Raw genomic sequence first — 20,200 nt, 5'->3', positions numbered from 1 at the left:
TATGAGGGTAGAATAAAGAAAATTTTAGTTTTGCCAAAACTAAAAAAAAATTACTTTGAACATAAATTGTCTCAGGAAGCTACATGAAATTTTACTCAATAACAACAATGAAAAGAACAAGAAGGAAGGATGAAAGGAAGGAAAGAAGGAGGGAAGGAAGGAAGGGAGGGAGGAAGGGAGGGAGGGAGGGAAAGAGAAAAAAAGAAAGGGGGTAGTAAACCATGAGAGAGGAAGACACAGTATTCAGGAAATCTAGAATATAATACAGGACAAAATTAAGGGAATTCTCAGGAGATGATGAAAAGGAAGTTTTAGTCACAGAGAGAAATTAGTCTAGAACTGAGCAGGACAGAAGCTTCCAAGGACACCTGCGTGGGGGGAAGAAAATGACCGCTAATTTATCTGTCTTTGAATGTACTGATGTAATAAGGTACTTGACTGTATTGCACCAGCAAATAATTTGGGGATAAAATGGTGGTAGGTCATGGAAAACTGAGAAGATGACAAAGAAAGTATTAACTTCAGGAAAAACAAAGAGGTCAAAAGAAAATGTAATCATCATATCCTATACAGATTAACTGTTAACAAAATATAAACTTTTGGTTTAACAAAAATTTTGAATAAAGTGTGCATTAGGGATGTATAAGGTATTATATGTTCATATTTTTATAGTAGATAGTGATATGGTCAATAATATCTAAACTAATAAAATTTTTAAAGTAGTAAAGCATGTTATTTAGAAATATGAGTTGCACATCAGGAGAATTAGCTAAAAAAGATTTGACAGTGATTTTACCTTTGGGAGCAGGAATTGTCATTGGGCTGTTGAGTAGGATAAGGGAGTGCTAATTTTTATTATAAGCCTTGAAAATCTATTTGACCTTTAAATCTATGTACATCTATTTGTTTAATCAAAATAAAATAGTTTTTAAAGGAGTATATTAGTCATATAGTTTAATTTTTATTATAAGATACATTTTAAAGTGATATAATTAGCCTTTTTCAGCTTCTTTTAGATGATTTCATTATCAGTATGCCCTAGCGTGGTTATTCATAATCCTACATCTTCAGTTCACCCTAAATCCACTCCTAATGCATTATTTTAATACACTGACAAGTAGATAAAAGCAAAGATAACTGATTTGATTAAGTCTATACATATAGCAAGTGTTCTCAAGAAGCTGTTTAATTTCTTCTTTTGCATTTAGGAATTTATGGCAAAAGTTATAGGTTGGAAAATAAAATCTACCACAGAAGTATAAACATTATTCATGCAAATTATAACAACATTCATAAAATTTATGTGCAAGGTAATCTGTTAGATGGTTATTCAAACGTGGCAAAGTAAAGTTGAAAATAAAATCAGACATCTGGTGACAGAATATATGTAATCAGGAGGCTATAGATGTGCATGTCCATCAGTCATCATGCCCTTGAGGAACTCTGAATTTGAAAATGCTACCTTTTTCTCCAAGATTTACCCCTGATTGAAGTGAATGCCCCAAGTCAGTAATTGATAACATCCTTATTTATCTATGTTAAAATTATATATTTCCCATTTAACGTTCCTAAGAATATTCTTTGCCATTTCACAGTTGCTCTGGAAAAAAATATCATCAAGTGCTTATGATGGTTATTTTTTTGTGCCAACTTGACTGGGCCACTGATTGCCCAGAGATTTGGTAAAACATTCTGGGTGTGTCTGTGAGGGTATTTTCGGATGAGATTAACATTTGAATTGGCAGACTGAGTAAAGCAGACTGCCCTCCCCAATGTGGGTGGGTCTCATCCAATCCATTGATGGTCTGACTAGAACAAAAAGGCAGAGTGAGAATTCCCTTTCTGCATGATTGTTTGCTAGCCTGGACATCAGTCCTCTCCAGCCTTCATACTGGGACTCAGACTGGAACTTACACCATCAGCTCTCCTGGTTTTCAGGCCTTCAAATTCAGACTCTCCTAGGTCAACTGACGATCCAGGAACTTCTCAGTCTCTATTACTGTGAGCCAATTTCCTATAATCTCTCTCTTTCTCTGTATATATACTATTAGTTCTGTTTCTCTGAAGAACCCAGACTAATACAGTACTTTTATATAACTTTTCTGTAGGAAAATAGAAAATTCAGTTAAATTGATATTTCTAAGTACAGTGGTCCCCCCTTATCTGTGGAGGATATATTCCAAGACCCCCAGTGAACACCTGAAACCACAGATATTACTGAGCTCTATATATACTATGTTTTTTCCTATACATGCATACCTATAATAAAATTTAATTTATACATAAGGCACAGTAAGAGATTAACAAAAATAACTAATAATAAAATAGCACAATTATAAAATACTGTAATAAAGCTATGTGAATGTGGTCTCTCTCCCTCAAAATATCTAATGTACAAATGCCTTTTCCATCATAACTACTTATCCTGCACTGTGGTCATAACATTAGCAGTTTGAGGTGTGACAGAAAAACTAGCATGAATTTCTTTTTCCTTCTTCACAATTCAGGGATGGAGGATTCCTTCTTACTGTAGATCTTAGCAATCTTAGCATACAGTTTTTTTTTCTTTATTGAGAACTTTCACCTTTTCACTTAACGGAAGCGCTTTAAGGCTTCTCTTTGGTACATCTGAATTCGAGCATCACTATTCTTGCACTTTGGAGCCAGTATTACCTAAAATAAGGGTGACTTGAACATAAGCACGGTGATACCACAACGTTCAATCTGATAACTAAGATGGTTACTAAGTGACTAACTGGTGGGATTCGCTGAACAAAGGGATGTTTCACATGGGGTGGGGGTGTGAGATTTATCATGCTACTCAGAATGACATGCAATTTAAAACTTATGAATTTCCTTTTTTTCTGGAATTTTCCATTTAATATTTTGGGCCCAAGGCTGGCCACTGGTAACTGAAACCACAGAGAGCAAAACTTTAGATAAAGGGGGCTACTGAATAGTTAAGCTAACTGAAGTCATGGATTGCTAATTTTGTCTTTTGGATTGAATGTAACAAGAATCAACTAATTTAGGCCAAAAATAATTTTAAAAAGAAAGGTGGGGAGGAATTTATTTTAAGGAGACATAGTATCTCAGTGACATGAAGGGCAGAAGCCCATGAAGGGGCTAGAACAGGACATGGGATGCCATTTCATATTCCCAGCTCTACTTATCTCAGGACATTTGTTTTATTTCTTTTTCTCTCCACTGGCAAACTGTCACTGTTACTCTGTTCACATGGTGGTAACCGTGCCATAATTCCAGAGGTTTTACTTTTCATTCATTCAAGAGACTAGCCCATGTAAAGATGAAACTCTTAATACTAACTCTAGATTCCTGAGGGAGGGATTTGATTGGCCATATTTGAGTCAGGTACTCCCCTTGGTCCATGTATCCGCCATCAGGAGCATGGAGTCACGTTGTACAAACATGGCTGCCACTTCTTGCACCTGTGCCTATGTGGATAAGGATTGGAAAGAGTAGGAGTCCCCAGATAAAACAGGATAATTCTGACCTTACGGTTCCTTCCAGTAATTATGTTAGGACCTTCGATGTGTCCAGCCCTGGGGATGTAGTTCTGAAAAAGACAGACATATTTCTTGCCCTCACAAACTATCTAGTTAGGTGTAGTAGGTCAGGGAGGGGGCTGGTGAGGATTGAATTTATATCTATTTAAACTGCCAATATAATACAATGCAATGAGCGATATTATGCCGACAGAGAAGGTGTTATGGAACTGAGAAGAGATATCTCACTGAGACTTGGGAGGTCAGTGACGTCTTCCTGTGAAAAATGACATCTATACTAAGACTACAAAGGTGTATAGAGATTAGCCTGGTCAAATAGATGAAGATACAATATAATGGAAATGACCAAGACTCTAATGTTTATGTAGACACATAGGTAATATTGATGGAACCAGAAAAAGTAGTATTGGAATGTTGATGGGTGTCTTCGTTTGGATTTCCCAAAAATCATATCCTGAGAGAAGATAAGACAGAATTAGTCCTCTAAAACAGATTCTTCCACCAAGGCTGGCCAACAGCAATATTAGGTTAGCATTCTTCCAGTGTAGCAACACCAGCCGAATAGAAGCACCCTTTCGTCAGTGGTTTTAGGATAAAGTTCCAGGGCTGACTCTCATAGAAACAATTTGAACCACTGCGCCAATCACTAGAGACAAACACGTGGAATATTCTGATTGGTCAGGGACTAGGGGATTGGGGAAGGCCACACTTGCATTACATGACCAAAGAGAAGATGTGGAGGAGAAGTTCTTCAAAAGACATCGCCGCATTAATACCAGAAGAAGAGGGATGGACGCTAGGTAGGCAAAATCAACAGATGTCTTCTAAAATGTGGGGTGTTACTCCTTCAATATTTATTTTGTACTTGGAGGTGTGTTATGCATTATACAGACTTAGCAACAAATACTTTTTTTGTAATAGAGTTCATCCTATGATTTTCCTCTATCAGAATAGTAATTTGGACATAAAGGATGATTGCAAAGAATAAAAACTTAAATCATCCACATTTTGGTTTTCAGTACATTATAAAATTCTACAGAAAGAGAATACTCATTCTTAATGCATATTGGATTAGAGATTTTTTTTCACAGATATTTTTGAAAATCCGATGAATTGATTAATTCAATAGACCTGCCCCTTAGTAAATTGTTTGTACATGCATACTTCTGTCAAGGGGATTGACCATCTACGTGAAGACCAAGTTAAACCTCGGATCTAGATTGACTGAATGTTTTCAAAGCTCTTGGCTCCTTTGCAAGAGAGCAGACAGTCCTTTTCATAGTTGTAACCTAGGAAATGCCATTTCGATGAATTTGTTGATTTTTATTTTTAAACTGCTGAAATTATAAAGATACACAAACACTAAACACTGTATTCATACTGCATTCTTCTTCAATTCAGTGCCACAATCTTAAATTAAGGCAGATAAACTGTATTCAACTTCTGGTGAGGATACAAGGGCAAAAAATTAAGTCTTTCTGAAGCCTCTGAATATTGTTTATTCTCATAATAAAGAAGGCAGCTTGCTGCCTAATAAGATGTGGCCTGGGAGGTTGCTTTATCAATTTGTTGATCCCTTAGAGGAAAAAAAGCACATTTTAAAAGCAAATTCAAGAGTGAGACAGACCTGAATGCAATCCATTTACACTGAGAGCATGTTTCGGTACTGTGCCAAATGAAGAATTTTTGTACAGAAATTTATTCCTTCTACTTGCCTTCCCTAAAAAATATGATGTTCAAGAATTAAGTATATCTATGTCTTTAAGGAAGCACTGTAGGGTTTCCCTACCTTTTCCATAAACAATATTATAAATAACCACAAATTTGTGAAACTGCTAAAATGCTAAACTTACAAGTTTGCCAGATAAAATACAGGATGCCCAGTTAAATTTGAATTTCAGATAAACAACAATTATTTCTTAGGATAAGTTTGTCCCAAACATTGCATGGAACATACTCATCCTAAAAAATTTATTGTTGCTTATTTGAAATTAAAATTTAACTGGGCATCCTGTATTTTAATTTGCTAAATCTGGAAACTCTATAAACTTACAAATACTATTCTTTTATTTATTTGTAAATAAACATTTGGTTTGCATATTAAAGTTGTTTTGGTACTGGTGACTCATTTTACTGTCAGAGGTATGGTTTCTAGCTAAAATGACTATTTGAGAATATATAATTATATTCTCATTGAAGGTGTAATAGAATACTCGAAGCTTTGTTTTTTTCCATAAACAGTTTCCACTCCATCCCTTTCTGCTCCTGAAGAATTTTATGAAGAAAGCTAGACTGAAGTAGATGTTTCTTTATTTCAGATTGGTTTCAAATCAATTCTTTTAGCATTTGAGGAAATGTTATTAAAAGTTGCATATTTTCTGCTTTTAAAGTAACTTACCTATGTGATTTAAAATGATTTGTCTTTGAAAAAAAGAAACTTTTCAAAATGAACCATTATGTAGAGATGAAATCAGTGAGTCTAGAAAATGAATAATTCATTTTCAAGTAAATGAGAAATTATTTTGTGCTGTTACTTATACATTTTCACATTTATAGTTAAATAGTAATTTGCGATACACAGGGTATTAGTTGTGAATTGTGGTTTTCAATATCACAGACACATTTGTTGCTGTGGTTTTGCAATATCATTCCCTGATGGTTTTCTCAATTGTGGTTTTCATAATCATTGTTTGATAGTCATGTAGCTGTGGTTTGGAGCTGCTATATCCATTTGGACAGAGATAATTGCTTATAGGTTTTGCTGTCTTTTTATTTTATAACCTTAGTGAATTAAATGAGAAAAAGAAAAATTAAACTTTAAATATCATTAATATTCTCATTAAAAATGATGAGAAAACACAAAATGTAATAATATTCCTTAGTTTAATTCATTTATATTGACCAGAATAATATATCTATTTATAAATTTAGATGAGCTATATTTATTTCTAATACTGTAATCTGGCTATCATATCAATCTTGCCTTGAATTCTCTGACTTTTGCTCCTTTCAGCTTTTAAAGTGAATATTTAGTTGAGATTTATTTGTTTCTCTTTTGCTTTGCATATTTAACCATTTCAAATGCCAAAAGAAACATTAACTGTTATGATATTTTAATTCCAATGGGCATTCTTTTTGGGTAACATAAAAAAGACAGCCAGTTTTATAAAAAGATCTTTAAAAACCATAATATATAATAATTCAATTCTAAGTATACCACTTTAATTGTAACGAATTGGAAATTAAGGAGGCAATAATCTGTAGTTCTGTCTGCTGATTCATTCCACAACACAAACACAAATAACCCTGCTTTTCATGGTACTTACAGCTTTAATTTGTTGGTTCTTCAGGGGAGGGACTTTGTCACTTAGTGCATTTTCCACTGCAAAGAACCATGTATTCTTACAAGCTCTGTGGCAATCGTACTAATGGTAATGTAATAAAATTCACAGTTGGTCTTCAGCTCTGTATTAACATTCTCTCAGCCATACCTTTCGCAGGGCAACTCTTTACACCTTCCAGAAGATGTTCTGATGGGGTTATCAATGACACTGATTACAGTGCTTCCTGCACACTGAACAGCCTGCATTATGCTCAATCAGCCCAGGCTCTCTGCTGACCTCCAGACCCTTTTAGCGTGTGGAGTTTGGCGGGGCTCACACCCATGTTAGTCAACCAAACAAAGGGGGGCTCGATTTCAGATCAGAATGGATGACCTCACAACCTGGGGGGGAACGTCGGGTGCATACATGTTAACGGCAGTGGAGTTTATTAGTAAATACTGATTACATAAAGCAGCCAGTTCCACTGTCTCTTGGATAGACGCCTCCTTCAAGTCCACCTGGGAGAATATATTTAAAACTCAGTGTATATGAAGCTATGAGAAATTAAGCTAGCCTCATGCAGCTTAACTTGGCCAAAATAATAACTATGCAAATCACTTAAAAATTTGTTCTTTTGTCTTGCAGTTTCCGACATACTACGCACACAATAATTGAATAATAATGAAACTAAACTTTAAAAGCTAAAGAACCATGAAATAGTTATTGGGTCTTACCTGCTTGGGAAATTATGGCAAGATCAAATCTTTTATTAGTCGCTGGTTGCTTCCCTGTGGCAGAAGAACTAAAAGAATGAAAGATTATGGGGAGGGGGTGGGACTTTAGAACTTCCACAGACTTCCTCAAAAAGTTAGTATTCTGATTAGAGATGGTTCCTTTCCCACAAGGGTAATCACCTAGCTAATGGTCCTCCTTTCTGATGGGAGAAAAATATCTGCCTTTCTCCAAATTCGGAATTTTTACAATCTAAAATGAAAACTCGAGGTGAGAAAGAGCACTTTTAGGACGCTGTTCAGCATCCCATCCGTGCTGGCCAAGTGGGGGGATGGTCCGCGTCCGCAGCGGTCTCCTTGGAACCTTGAGAGCAATGAAATGGTCTCCTGAGAGCCTGGGCAGAGGAGAGGACTTAACTGGCCCGAAGACATACAGCTGGCATTTGTGATCAGCTGGATCTCGCAGAGGATTTTGCCAGTGGCCTAACCTTCCTGCCAAATAGCTGGAAGGGCGGGGTGGAGGCTAGGGGAGGGGGCGGCATAACTGGAAGCACAAAGTTTATGGAGTGACTGAGATTTCTTTGTGCCCCGCTGGATAGGCGAGGCGTGAGAGAGGAGAGTTGGGGTCCATCAGAGGGGCTGTTGAAAAGAAGTTGCCGGGAAGGGGAGGAGGGGTGCTCTGGCAAAAGCCCAGAGCTGACGCGGTGACAACTGCAGAAGGTGGCCCCCCTCCAAGCCCGCCCCACGCCTCCCTCTGTCCCTCCAACCCCCCGCCGCGCTCCCCTGAACCCCACGCGACCAGGCCAGGGCCCTAGTTTGCATCCGGACTGGCTTTGGATGCAGCCAATCCTCCTTTCGCTGATGGAATAGTCCCCCCTCCCCACAGCCCCGGCGCGCCCCTCCCTCCCTCGCCTCGCCACCTCCCGCGGCAGAGCGAGAGCTGCGCGGCCCGGAGCGGCGGCGGCGGCGGCGGCGGCGGCGGCGGCGGCGGCGGCGGCGGCGGCGGCGGCGCTCGAGTATCTGCCCCGCGAGCCGCGGAGAGGGGAGAGCGAGAGCGCTCCTCCTCCCGCGCCTTCCGCCCCCTCTCCTCCCCTCTCCCCTCAGCTCGCTCTCCCTTCCCTCCCTCTTTCTCTTCCTTCTTTTCGTGCCCCCCTTTCCCTTTTCTCTCTCCCTGTCCATTCGTTTGAAAATTCCCATTCCCCCCATCGCTCTCCCACTCCCCCCACCCTCCCCACTGTCACACTCTCTTTGCCCCCCTCTCTCTCCTTATTTGCCTGCTCATCTCCAAACGTGGATCCGCGGCTCCCGGAGGAGCCCAGCGCTCGGATCCCGCGCGTCCGGAGCACCTGGAGTCCGGCCGGCGGCGGCCCGAGCCTGGCCAGCGGCAGCGGCGGCGGCGGCGGCGGCGGGAGCCGAGGAAGCGGCAGCCCCGACCGCGGGCACCGCGGGAGCCCCAGTGGCAGCGGCCGCCGCCGAAATGTCCCGGCGAAAGCAGAGCAAACCCAGGCAGATCAAACGTAAGTTTGCACGGGGGGCCGAGAGTTGGTGGGATTATTTCTGAGGAGGGGGGCGCGCGGGGCGGGAAAAGGGAGGGAGACTCGGGGAAATCCTTTCCCGCTGCCCGGGATTTGTCAAACTTTGCCTGAGCAGCTGGAGGGACAACTAGTCGGGCACAGACACACGGACAGCCCGAGCGCCAGGCAAGAGAGCGGCTGCGACGAGCAGCCCACTCCTGTTCGGCTCATCCTTCGCGCTCCGGGGTCCTTTTTAACCCGACCCCCGCGCCCAGTTAGCGCTGCTGTCTCGTGGAGCCTGCCTGGGCAGCCCCACTCATTTAGGAGATTTGTTACTAGCGCGGCTGTTGTCATTGTTGTTGCGTTTGACGGGCTGCTACTCTTGGGGACCACTTTTTAGCAACCGGGGGTGAGAACTTTGTTCTCCGAACAGCTGGTCGAGACCTCGGGGCGAGGGGGACAACGTCCCCAGGCGGTGGAAAATCAGTGTCTGGGTCGCGATCCCAAAGCCGAAGCGAAACAAAAAGTAGGTGTAAAAGTTCGCGCCTCTGCAGCAGGCAGCCGTGCGCCTCCGCCCTGCAGGTCTGGCCGGGGGCTCCGGGCCCGTCCGGTTCGCGTCGCCGGGGAGGTCTGCGGAGCGGGCGTGCGGTTTACCTCGGGCCCTGCAGGCGCCGGGAGTTCTCGCTGGGAGGGGCCGCCGGTCGCTTCCCAGCGCGGAAGGCGGGAGTTCAAGGCAGCCTGGGCGCCGCAGAGAGCGTGACCTGAAACCCCCGAGCCCCTGGGGGCCTGGGTGGTACTGAAAGGACACAGCGGGGCGAGAGGCACCTGCCCGAAACGCACACACCTGCAGAGCTCAACTCGGCCAACTTTTCACGTCTTGGGGAAAATCCTTCCCATGGTGTTTTGTCGCCCTGCGACACGTCTTCAACGCTTTGGCCGAAAAGGAGAAACAGCCTTATTTATTTTTTTATTTTTTGCCAGCCATGTGGTGTGTCCATTCCTTCGTGTTGTTTAAAGTCTGGCAACTAGTGTAAAACTGATTATTGTGTAATTGTAGGAAAAAGCTTTAATGACACTCCTTCCCCCTTGATTATTAACCCTACTCACCTCCTCGTGTTGAAAATTTCATTTAATGTAGTTTTAAAATAAATCATATAAATCAACGTAGCCAGTATGAAGTGGGGTCCAGGATATAAGCAGTTTGCTACATAAGTATTTTGAGCCTTGCCTCTGAGACCTGACTCAATAGCTTTTATTTCGTGGATTTCGCCTCTTATGCTTAAGTTCCTATTTACTGCAACTTGGGTTAAAGCAAGGACTGGACTTAACTTTTGGCTCAAAGCAGTTTTAATTGAGTAGAGATACCGTTCTTGAAGACTTTCACTTTTTCAGAGTGATTATTGTATGGTTTCAACTAATAGCCTTTTACCTTTTAGAACTAAATTGATCACGTCCCTGTGTGTAAATGTTGCATTTTATAGTACAAAACTGTGCTTATTATAAGATATGATTGTAAACATTATTAAAGGCAAAATGCTTTTTAGTTCACGTCTGTCGTCTAGATTGTTAATAAATAATTAATATTAATTGATTGTATGGTGCAAAGACCATCTGATTCTACTTGGAAATACTTTGTTATCTTCCCAATTAGCTACATTAAAATTTTTTTTTCTATCCTTCTATGTCCACCTCATATAATTGAAGATTAAAGCGTTGGAACTAATTGCTGATGCTACACTTGTGTTATAGGTCATAAAACATTTTAGTCTTATTTGAATGCTGTGATTTATTAACTATCAAAAATACTTAAAAGTTCTCTCATTTGAAAGTGAACAAGTATTATATTTATATTTGTTGACAGTGATCGTTGCCTGCTGATATATGCATTCATATGTGGTATTAATATACATGCAGTTTAGACTTTTGGTGGATTCAAGTTGGGGTCACAGTGATAATCTATGCAAATGTGGACACACTTCTCCCCTTGCACTGTTAAGGAAAATGAAAAATTAGAGCTCTTTGAATTGTTATATAGAGCAGTGCTATCTAATAGCTGTTTTTTTTTGGGGGGGGGGGTGGATACTAGTTTGACCAGCTGTAAAGTCACTTTGTTTGTAACCTATTGGCATTTGCCTCCTTTTGCCTGTCCAGGAGGAGGAGGCAGTTTTGCAGGTGGAGAAGTTTGTCTCGGTACTCAAAGTCATTACCATGATAGGTCTCTCCCTCCAATTTTAGTAGTGTATAAGAAGTGTAGCATTTTTTTAAACGATTACAAACAACAGTGTTGCTTTTGATATTCTGGATCAAATAGAAGTTTGGAAAATATCAGAAAGAGATGCATTTTGAAACAGTAGCGTTTCATGTAACTAATGAAACTGCATTTTAAACTTGGAAACGTTCCGAATTTGAAAATAAAGCTTTGGCATCGCTGATAAAACATACCCAATTTAGAGCAACTATGACAAGCAAAAGTCAGCTTATACCAGAAACTCTGAAGACAGTCAATTTAAAGGACAAAAAGGTTGTTGGGCACAGTTTTTTTTTTTCTTTTACTGCGTACAGTTCCCTGCTATCTAAAATTGTGATTTATACAGTATTTTAATATTTTGCTTATTCTATCCCCTTGGGTGCTCTCTGGGCAGCGATAAAAAGGCAACGCTGAAAGAGCACCATTAATTTGCTATGATGACTGGCCAGATAAGAGGAGATAATGGGAAAGATAAGCAGAGAAGATATACCATCAGAAACCCGATTATTACCATTAAAATTCCAGCCCAGCAATCTGCAGAAGCCTGATAATTCCTTCTCCGTTTCCACCACTTCGGATGATAAGGCAAAAAATAGTCACTCAGTGCTCCTTGATTAGACTGCCTGGATTTCCTGATAATACAGTGATAAATTATGTATTTTGCCCCCATGTTTTGTCCCAAAATTCAGATTTTTTTTTTCCTATTCCAAGACTATATTTTCTGCCCTCCCCTCAGAAGCTTTCTCTCCTGAGCTATTATTGTAATCCTGGTTTGATAAAAAGCCCTGATAGGACGGGAGGTGTTTGGTGTGGGAGCCATATCATGCTATCTGCCCATCTCCTCGCACAGCTGCTCGCTGTTGTTGTTTTTAGCCTTATCACCTCCTGCCAATATGCCAATAAATTGCCCAGATTGTTCTCCATTCTGGGGCTGCACTGCAAAATTTATGACAGAAATGATGATTTTTTTTTCTTTTACCAATGTATCTCTTTATGATTAGTAACTGTGTTGTGTGTGCAGTTTACTGTCATTTTCTTCTTAAAGCTGTTGTCTCTAGTAATGTGTTTACTGCCCTATCTGTCCCCAACTTCATTCACACTTAAGTGTATTGGCTATGGGTTCAGGAAAAAATTTTTTTTTCTTTTTTTTGTGCAAATGCCAGCTAGTAGTTAATGTAGACATCGAAAGGGAGGAAAGAAACTCAAGTACTTTATTTTCATCTAACATTAAGAAAAGGCACTCTTCTTGATACCATTCAAGAACAGTTTTCCTAAAACTTTTAGATTGCTTGATGTTTTCAAACATGTAGAACAGAAATGTTTGGTCTAGATCATGTGCCAAATAATTTGTGGTGAAGGAAAAAGAAAGGGTGAATTAAGAGGCAGAATTTTTTTTTAAGTGAAGTAGATATTGGGAATGAATATATACACCTTGAAAGTAAAATGTCCCCTGTTAAGAATAATCTCGTTAGCAGTTCTGTACTGGGGCTTTTGCAGAAGGTGGAATCCTTTCATAGTGAATAAATTACCTTTTTGTTATTTGAGATGATCTAATAAATTCAGGCTGTATGAGTCCCTGACTTGCACAGTAGAATTTTAATGTTTTATGCTATTTTTTTTAAAAAGTACATAATATTAAATGTTTTACTTATAAAACGATTGTTTTACATGAGAACATTGCATATTAAATTTATTTAATATTTGCAAATGTGAAAATCTCTAAGTGGATCATCTTTAGAACCTTAAAATTACGTTACACAAAGAAGTGGTTGTGGTTATTTTTCATTGTTCTAGTGTAGGATTTTTTTTTTTTTTTTAGTGTTTCTGGTATTAATGTTCAATCCATAATTTGGGGGTTAATTAACTACCGTATTATCATTAATATTATTATTTTTTAAAAGGGGTTTGGGTATGCTATGCACATTTGAAATACATTGATCACTCTTATACTCAGGATGTTTTCTTTTCACCTGCCAAATATTAAGACAGATCTTTGCTTTGAAGCATATTACTCATTTCTTTGGATTTTAAAAATAATTAACTATAACATTTAAAAAATAAGCCATTCTCTTTGGCTTATGGTATGTCTCATGTTAGGGATTTTATTTTCTATGTTTTTGACTGAGTAACATTTCAGAAAGCCTGTTTTTACACTGGCCATGAAATAAAGGAAAATACATTATGTATAATAGTTGTTTTATCAATAAAATAGAAAGATTGGTACCCAATGTAAGGTAAAAAATTAATTTCTTTATTTACAAATTTGAAATATATCAATACATAGAATTTTTCTGAAAAATCTAAGAATAAATATTTAGTAGATTTTTTAAAAATAGGAAAATTTAAAAATGGCTAATATATGAATCCTAGTTTTTAAGAGTTATTATCATGAAGTCAGGTTTTTTTTTTTAAGTTCAGTGGAGTCAACAATGCAAATATAAATGAGGTAGCATTTTCATCCCTAGTTGCTATAAAAGAGTTTAGGGTTAAAACTTGGTGATATGTCTTGGAATTAAAAGAGCAGCTCTTATGTTTTCCACTTCTGGTAACTTTCTAAAGTGGTTCATTTGTAAAATTATGCAGTAAGAAAAATTATGAGGTTTAATATTATATATCTCAATATTTTTTAAATGGACAAAGAAGTTTGAACTCTTCTATAAATTATAGGTAGAAACGTTAAGAATAATATAATTGTATTGGTTCATTTACAAGGAGTGTAAGCATCTCTTTGAATTGCACATAAGATATCAGTGTTCACTTTAGACATTGCAAGGTACCAATAAGTCTTTGTAAATTAAAATTTTATTTCCTGAGCTATTTAAATATAGACATAGAAAATATGTGACTTGTCCTATATTGTTTAAGTTGGTACTGTTAAGTTTTGCAAGACAGTAGTGCAGTTAAACAATTTGTTTCTGATTTTTACATTCTGCTAATTTAAAATCTATTATATACTTAAGGGTTAATGCAAAGATTTACACATCAGTTTGTTTCTGGTTAATTGTGGGGATAAGTTAAAATATTCAATGATTATGTCAGCTGTCTAGCTCATATGTATGTATGTTTTGCCTGTTTGGTAGTGTAAATTAAGTTAACTTTGTGTGTTACAGTTAAGGTAACTCATTTCTCCCGTTCATGAGCTCTTGAAGGCCTCCCTCATCCATGTTATTTCTGCTGTTTGAGGACTATTTAAGGACTAAATTAACTCTTCCTCCACATGATAAAAACAAAGAAATGAAACTAGTTAGCCCATTTTGCTGATAGTTCTTATCTCTGGAAAAAGTTTTGAGAGAATGAGATTGAAGCTAATGTGTTTGCTAAAATGACATATCTGGAATTAGATGTATGGATTTCTAATACTGATATTTTTGCTCTTCCCCATAAACAAGGCAAATCAAGAATGGACTTACTGGCATTTTAATCACATCCCCTTTTCAATACGTAACTTTTGCTAAAAAGGTATTAAATGAATAAAGTAATCTTATATACTCTACATTCTGTGATTAATTTTTATGTTCAAAGAAAATGCCTTCTCAAATGAACTTTCCTTCAAAAGAATGTATATTCAGGTTTTCATAAGGTGACACTTTAGAGCAGGTTTTTGATGTTTGGCTAAATTGTGTGGAAAATCTAAAATTAGGTTTATCTGGGAATAAAAAATTTTTCAAGAATACTTTTTTGAATGCAATCTTTGTTCACTAGAAAATGTGAGTGAATACATTAACTTTGGAGCTCTCATTCTCCAAATCATATTTCCTTGGAGTTTTTGTTACTTTCCCAATTCCGAAGGATTAGTAGGACATTTCAGAAGAGCACTGCAGGTATTTTTGAAACCCTGTCTGATTCAGCGCCTGCCACTGTGTAAAATTATCAGTTCATTCCCTCACCAAATGAACAGCAGCGAAAGTCTGTTACTTCAGTCCCAGAGAATGTGTTTCCACCATAGATAAAGGGGTAAGTATGTATCATTCAATAGGTTACATTTTTAAAAACTGAAATGCAATTAAATTAATAAGCTCAGACATCGCAATATTTGGCATTCTAGAAAGAACTATCTCTTTAAAGGTATTAGCATAAAGATAGCACATTTGTTTATTATGCTTCCAAATCAGCTCCTAGTATCTCTGCCACAGGTAACAATTGACTTTTCAGGCTTCAAGTTAATAGCCTTGTCTCTTGCTTGTAGGGATCAATATTAGTATTAATTAATCACCATTATCAGCACTAGGATCTGGTTCTATTTGTTGTTACATCAGCAAAATATCAATATAGAAAGTGGACTCTCTGATCGTCATGGCAACTTCATCTCTTGGGTCAAAGAAATTTTATCTTATCTGTGCATAGAGAGTGGCAAACTGTTTAGGGATCTAGTTTGAACTCTAAGAACATTGATTTAGTTTTTGCGAATAGAGGCTGAATTCCAATCACAAGGGATAGGTAAGATTTAAATATTAATGCCGAGAGGCTTGTCTGAGAGAGTGTCATACCATTACTGTCAGACTGTCTTTTTGAGAGGACAAAAAGAGAAGAATTGTCTAGTCAGGATTATTTAAAGCCTTAGTAATTTGTGCTTTTGACAAATACTCCTAAAAATGAATATATGATAATTACTGGGTAGAACTGGTTTTGGTCAAGATTTCCGGTGTTAAAATAAGAAGCTCTTATTTTTTCTCTTTCATCCCTTCTTTCCTGGTCCATTATAATAATGTATCCACTATTTTTAAAGTACTTTTGAGGACCAGTTTTGCCTCACGATGGGTGCAGGATAACCAGTCCCATGTCTGAGGCCAGAGAGTTTTGCTATGAAAGGTCCATGGAAGAAGTGGCGTGGACACTTTTATTTTAGTGTTAACAAATATTCATTGCTAATAAAGGAAATCCTAATGTAGTAAGTAAATAAAGGAAATCCTAATGTAGTAAGCTGAAAGGATAGATGTCTTCAAAGGATGTTTGCAAAGATAATAAAAGGTCCTAAGTTGCAAAAGCCAGGAAACAAAAGACATGCTATTTTGTTGATATTTCTAAGAGACAGTGATCACTTAAAATAAACATTTTTTTTTCTAAATCAGATCCTTGGAAATTCATCTTATTCTTTTAAAAAATTATGCTAAAGAGTAAAAACTGGATTTAGAAATGGTGCCTGAAATGCTGTACTTTACTGTTAAGCTTGTGGGCACTAAATAAACTTAAATAAGTTTGTATATGGGGAAACTGTATATGTATCTCACGATTTTGGAGATTTTAAAAATGAATGTTGAGTGCCTGATGGCTATAACCAATGCCATATAATTGCTTATTCATTCCAGGCATTGTCCATGTAATAGCTGAAAGTCAGCTCTTTATATAGTCTGCAAGGCAGTGCCATTTAATATTTAATATTCTGGTAATATCCCCATGAGTGTAAAAAAATAAAGGGAATATGTTTATAAGAGGCACTAGTGTAATATTTAGTATTAAATAGACCTTCATTTCATCTGGGCATCTGCCACTGACTGTTGCCCCTTTGAATTGTTAGAAGTTGTTGAATGGTATTAGTCTGATGTTTCTTATACATGATTTGACTTTTGATAATGTTAGATGTATCTTAACCAACTACCACAAATATATATAAAATAGCTTATATATAGGCTACCACAAACATATATAATTTTAATAGCCCACATAAAAGCTGTAACACCTAGCTTTTGTGCAGCCTATTTTAAAAGCTATTTTAAACCTTAAAATGCATCTAAAATTATCTCTAAACGGACATTTATTGAAGATATATTTAACATTATTTTTTAGTTGATTCCCTTCTTAGAGAAATCCTTTTCAAGATATGAATTACTCTAATCTACATTTGTAGGACTTTGGTGAACATCTCTTGTTGAGACAGTAGAAGAGAATTTTCAACAAGTTGACATCTATATAATATTGCATATGGAAGATTTCTTGTGTGAGTTATTTGACATAGGTTTTTCAGCCACAATCTCTAAAATTATTTTATTTATTTCAAAATTTGGAAATATCTTTAAACTTGAGTAGGGTGAAGAATTAATTACAAAACTGAGACAAATATTTGTCCTTTATTACCTATTAATGTGGAACTTTTAATTTTCTTATTAGTTGTTCATTTGGGATATGAATAATAGTGTACTCTTTAAGAAAGACTTGCTTTGTTGTGGTATATTCTGAAATTGTTGTGAGCCTGCAATAAACTGGAAGTTAGAAGATTAAAAATAGTTAATTGACAGATATTCAAGTTCAGTTGAGGGCCAGATTCCTCTAAATGTGTGCCCAAAAAATAGCTGAAAATCTTATACTACTAAGTGGCTTTAAAGATAATAAAAAATAATAATGATAGTAATAATAATTGAATACACTAAACATTGTCCATTTCCCTCTTGCTTACTACATTTAAATTCCCTAATTTAGAAGAAAGGTTTTAAAGATTATCAGGTAATTCAATTAAAAGTTCTGATTATTTAAAATTAAATGATACAAATTTGTGTTATCATTAATTTTAGTAAGAATTCTTGCTTACTGTGTCTACTGAGAAGTTCAAAGGCTTTAAACAAATTTTTTTTTAAATAAAACGCTTTGAATTCAGTGGGAATCTTTTGAAATGCTGTACAAATTATTCTTGTACTTTCTCATTTGTTGTGTACAAATTATTTTCATGGTGTGCATTTTCATCCATGTCAAAATATTATCACTGTAATACATTGTGATGTTCATAGCCCATACTTTTATGATTAAGGTATGTATTTATGTGAATAAGTTTTGTGGATAAATTTTATGCTGCTTTCAAAATATAGTTCCGTGAAGATTTTAATGAGAGCTGGATGGGATATTGACAACATTGCCTTTAATGAAAATCCTATATTCATCATAAAAGTTGTTCTTTTGATTTTAAGGAAAATCTTAAAAATTAATTACTCCTTGAAGAAAAAAGAAGACTAAGTTAAGCAAGTGGATACTTATGCTAACATAGAGTATTTATATCCACAAAATATGTCTATATTTCACTCTTCTCACTTTTGTGTAAAAATTATGTAAAAGATATTTTCTTTGAATTAAAAAATTTGTAACTCATAATCTATGTCATAGTTGATTCCTTACCCAACTAGTTTATGTGTACGAGTGCATTTTTTATATCATTAGAGCAGTGGGACAGCTAATGTAGATTTGCCAACAGCATGGACAGTCTAAACATTTTTTTCCTCTAAGACTCCAGTCAATAGGAATAGATAAAAAGGCTTTTAATTTTCTGACTTATTTTTATTTATTTGGGATAAAACTATCTGAATTTGTATTCTGCACATTTATCAATTAGGTCTTCTTTCTTTTCTTGAAGTGACATCCTGAAATTCTCATTTTGTTAGCCTTTCTGCCCACATTGTCATGAAAACAGTGACATTTCCCTGTGATGTTTGACTTGTACCTAAGTACTTTTACAGATTTTTGATTTATTGGGCCTCCCACAGCCAAGAACAGAGTCAGTGGGCAGGAGAGACTGACCAGCATGGGGCCTGTGCAGAACTGAAATATTCAAGAGTTCATTTGCAAATATATTAGGTAGCTGCTAAAAATATCACCCCACTTCTTAACGATGTGCATCTTGGACAAACCGGCACATATTTTGTCATCAAGTTGCTTAAGCTTCTGAAGTCAGGGCTACAACTGGGTCAGATGATAAGATGAGCACAACAGAGAAACGAAGAGAGCGTCTGATAAAACCTGATTGATTGATGTCTGGCTTCCCCACCATCACAGGCAGTTGACAGTTAGTTTGGGATCAGATGATTTGGCTTTTGCGATAGAAGATGGGGCTGGGTAGGCAAGCCTGAAGGACAAAAAGGTCAGTTTCTGTGTAGTGTCAAGTGATGTCGAGCTCCCACAAGGTGGGACATTGTTAATATTTCATTCTTTCTTTTTAGGTCTAGGCCCTAATATTTGATAGTCACTTAAAGGCATGAAGATTCAGTCTACAAACAGAAATCTGTGACTACCTTCCTGTTCTTTTAATCTAATGTTTTTACATGCTTTATGTCACAAGGGCAAGGGCATATTTTTTTTAATAATTACGTGATATTTTATGTGATACTTTGCAATATATAATGACTTTTGCGTATTTCATTTTATTATGATCTTGTAAAGCAAAAATAATCATGACACATAAATTGGCTAAATTTAATATTAGAAAATACTTTTTATGGAGAAATATAGATTTACTGAGGGGAAGTTACAATGTAAATTAATCTAGAGTTATCAGCTCCAGGTGTTTGGGTATCATAGATTATGCGAAGCTTAGGTGAAAAATATTCTATTACACGGTTTAGACATGTCAGAGTTTGGGAAAACCTTTCTAGGCACAATGGGAGAACTTTATATTTTGTACAGGTCTGTGGTTAGTGGATGATTGTGGCTGTAGTTTGCTGAACTTTACTCTTGCTGGTGATAGGATTATTATAATGTTTCTTTGTATTTTAATCATGGAAAATCCCAAATTCTTGACATATTAAAATCACCTAAAATATATTTTAGCCAGTTTATATGCTACTACAGAACAACACTGTAGATTGCTTTTGAGTTTGAACATAATTAATAGTAGATATTGATTATATCTACTATTAGGTAAATTAGATAAATTATGTCTACTATTAGAAGAAACAAGGAAGGGAAGAAAGAAAAAGGAAAGAAAGAAAACCAAAATAGCTAGTTTCAGAATAAAATGTTTTCCAGTGTTAGCCATGAAAATTAGTAAAACCGTTATAGTATTGGAATTTGGACAGCTTGGATTTGAATTTAGATTTAGGGCAGTTTGATTCTCTCTAGAAATCCTTTAGGATGTATCGCTTTTCTCTGAGTTTTAAGG

The 20,200-nt window shown here is 36.9% G+C and overlaps 1 protein-coding gene and 1 non-coding gene across 2 annotated transcripts in view; both read left to right on the top strand.

The window, feature by feature from the left end:
* The first annotated feature begins 1,621 nt into the window (after positions 1-1,621).
* LOC137210812 (small nucleolar RNA SNORD66) lies at positions 1,622-1,685 on the top strand. The gene has a single exon (XR_010936741.1). It is a non-coding gene; the product is annotated as a small nucleolar RNA SNORD66 (small nucleolar RNA).
* Positions 1,686-8,547: 6,862 nt separating this feature from the next.
* Positions 8,548-20,200, top strand: part of ZFPM2 (zinc finger protein, FOG family member 2) — a 467,161-nt gene continuing 455,508 nt past the window's right edge. The window contains exon 1 of the mRNA XM_067711504.1: positions 8,548-9,098. Coding sequence (XP_067567605.1) covers positions 9,059-9,098 — 40 coding nt within the window. The 5' untranslated portion in view covers positions 8,548-9,058. The remainder of the gene's footprint in view (positions 9,099-20,200) is intronic.

This window comes from Pseudorca crassidens, chromosome 17, assembly GCF_039906515.1.
Source record: "Pseudorca crassidens isolate mPseCra1 chromosome 17, mPseCra1.hap1, whole genome shotgun sequence".
Taxonomy (NCBI): domain Eukaryota; kingdom Metazoa; phylum Chordata; class Mammalia; order Artiodactyla; family Delphinidae; genus Pseudorca; species Pseudorca crassidens.
Note: the sequence above shows the minus strand (reverse complement) of the source record. Positions and strands in the feature narration are given on the sequence as shown.